The following is a 1,881-nucleotide window of genomic DNA, read 5'->3' as shown; positions in this document are numbered from 1 at the left end:
TTGACAGTAACACAACTTCAAGCCTAAAATCCTATACCATCTACACAAGAATCTCCCTCTTCAAGAGACAGTAACTTCAACCTTTTTCGGCTTAGGTGGAGGAGGATGCTTCTCGACAACAACGGTCAGAACCCTGCTTTCGCATTTAGCAATAATGGCAGATACATTGGCATTTTCAGGCAATCGGAACTTCCTCATCAGCTTCTGAGGTGCCCTCCTCTCAAGCCTTATGTACTTGCAGCCTTCCTCCTCACCATCTTCCCGTTTCCTTTTCCCTCCACTTTTAATCACCAGAGTGTTCTCATCTTCAACAGTCACCTATAGCATCCAAATGCACCAAACATTAGTAATAGAGGATCACAAATTCACACTTCTAGAAGAATCAATAGCCCCAATTGCATCAACAGAAAACAGGGGAATTGGTGATTGAACCTGAATATCAAACTTGGACAAGCCAGGCACATCCATGTAGAAAATGTACTCTTTAAGGGTGTCCAAGATATCCACAGGAATGCTTCCCACATCCATATTCTCATTTGTGTCATTTGGGCGTGAATGGATCATGAACTTCTCGATGCTCTCAGGGATATTGAACAAATGGCTTATTGCATCAAACGTGTTAGAGTCTGCTACTAGGCTCATCTTCTTAAATTATCACTAGGCTGAATGACTGTCACAATCAAATGATGGTAACCACATTCATTTTAGTATCTAATTCATTTACTAGAGGCATAATATTGGAATATTACAAGAGGACTAGTAAGAATATGGGCTTGGGCACTTCAATCACTCACATCTTAAAAACCCAATTTCCTGTTTGTTTCTAGAGCAAATTTGAGATGTTAAAACAAAATTCATTTTTTCCTCTTATCCCAAATCACATGATTCCTCAAAACCTTTCTATTTTTGAGGCTGAACTTAGATTTTAATATGGTATCAAAGTCTAATCCATTTCATTTGGACTTTTTGCTGTATAACTATGAGACTATTCACTCGTATCATACAACAATTATTTGTTTCTTTCCCGAGAAAAATATGAGAGAGTAGAGGAAAAAGCTTCTAAGTACTCTGTTTCTAACTTGCAAGAACCACTAAACTCAGCATTTAACGGCGCAAAGCAATTAGTAATACAGTAGAATACTATGAAACTATTATGCTTGCTTTGAAGGAAAATCAAGAGAAGTGAGAAAATTATCAAATTAATTTCTTTCATAAGGAAAAATGAAATGCAAATCTTACCTATAAGCGAGAGAAGGAGCGAGAAAATGCAACAACATAGGAGCTGGAGTTGGTTGTTTGGTTAGCAAGAAGGTGCGGGGAGCAATATAGTGTGAGATGAAGGGAAGTTGGAGAGTCGGGAACAATCGCAAGCTTTATGGAGTGATGCCGTGTGTGCACGTGTACTCGTTAGGAAAATTGTGGCATCTTGTGATCGTTTGATGACAGTTGACATGGCTATATGTGGAAAAGCCATCAGCCATGATTGCATGTCCACTACAGCTAATTATTAAATACAATATCACTAAAATGTGATTTTTTTTTATAATATAAATAATAAATTTCATATAATTGAAAAATGATGCACTAATCATACGTAATAAGTTGTCGTCCATCACTCTATCACGTCTGCCTTTGCTCCAGAGTCTAGCTGGATAGCTTGGATCCTATGAACCGGTTTGGAATAGACTAGCCAGCGGTCCAGCCCAAATTGTTTTTAGGCTGAGGTCAACAGTTTAAGGTTAAAAAAAGAATGAATTGAAATTGGACCGGTCTTAGACAATTTCAATTGATTAAAGCTTTGAGCATTCAAGTTATAACTTAGAAATGAGCTAAAAAAATTAAGCCATAATAAACTAAAAAAATTATTTATAATTCATGTGA

The 1,881-nt window shown here is 37.1% G+C and overlaps 1 protein-coding gene across 1 annotated transcript; it reads right to left on the bottom strand.

The window, feature by feature from the left end:
- LOC110633430 (17.4 kDa class III heat shock protein-like) lies at positions 1-1,396 on the bottom strand. Its single transcript, XM_058151443.1, has 3 exons — positions 1,240-1,396; positions 433-670; positions 1-318 (listed from the first exon to the last, which is right to left on the bottom strand). Exons 2-3 carry the CDS (start codon positions 640-642, stop codon positions 61-63), a joined length of 468 nt encoding a protein of 155 aa, XP_058007426.1. The 5' UTR covers positions 643-670; positions 1,240-1,396; the 3' UTR covers positions 1-60.
- Between the last annotated feature and the right edge of the window lie 485 nt (positions 1,397-1,881).

Source organism: Hevea brasiliensis, chromosome 1 (assembly GCF_030052815.1).
Source record: "Hevea brasiliensis isolate MT/VB/25A 57/8 chromosome 1, ASM3005281v1, whole genome shotgun sequence".
Classification (NCBI taxonomy): domain Eukaryota; kingdom Viridiplantae; phylum Streptophyta; class Magnoliopsida; order Malpighiales; family Euphorbiaceae; genus Hevea; species Hevea brasiliensis.
The sequence above is the reverse complement of the archived record's forward strand: the minus strand, read 5'-3'. Positions and strand labels throughout refer to the sequence as shown.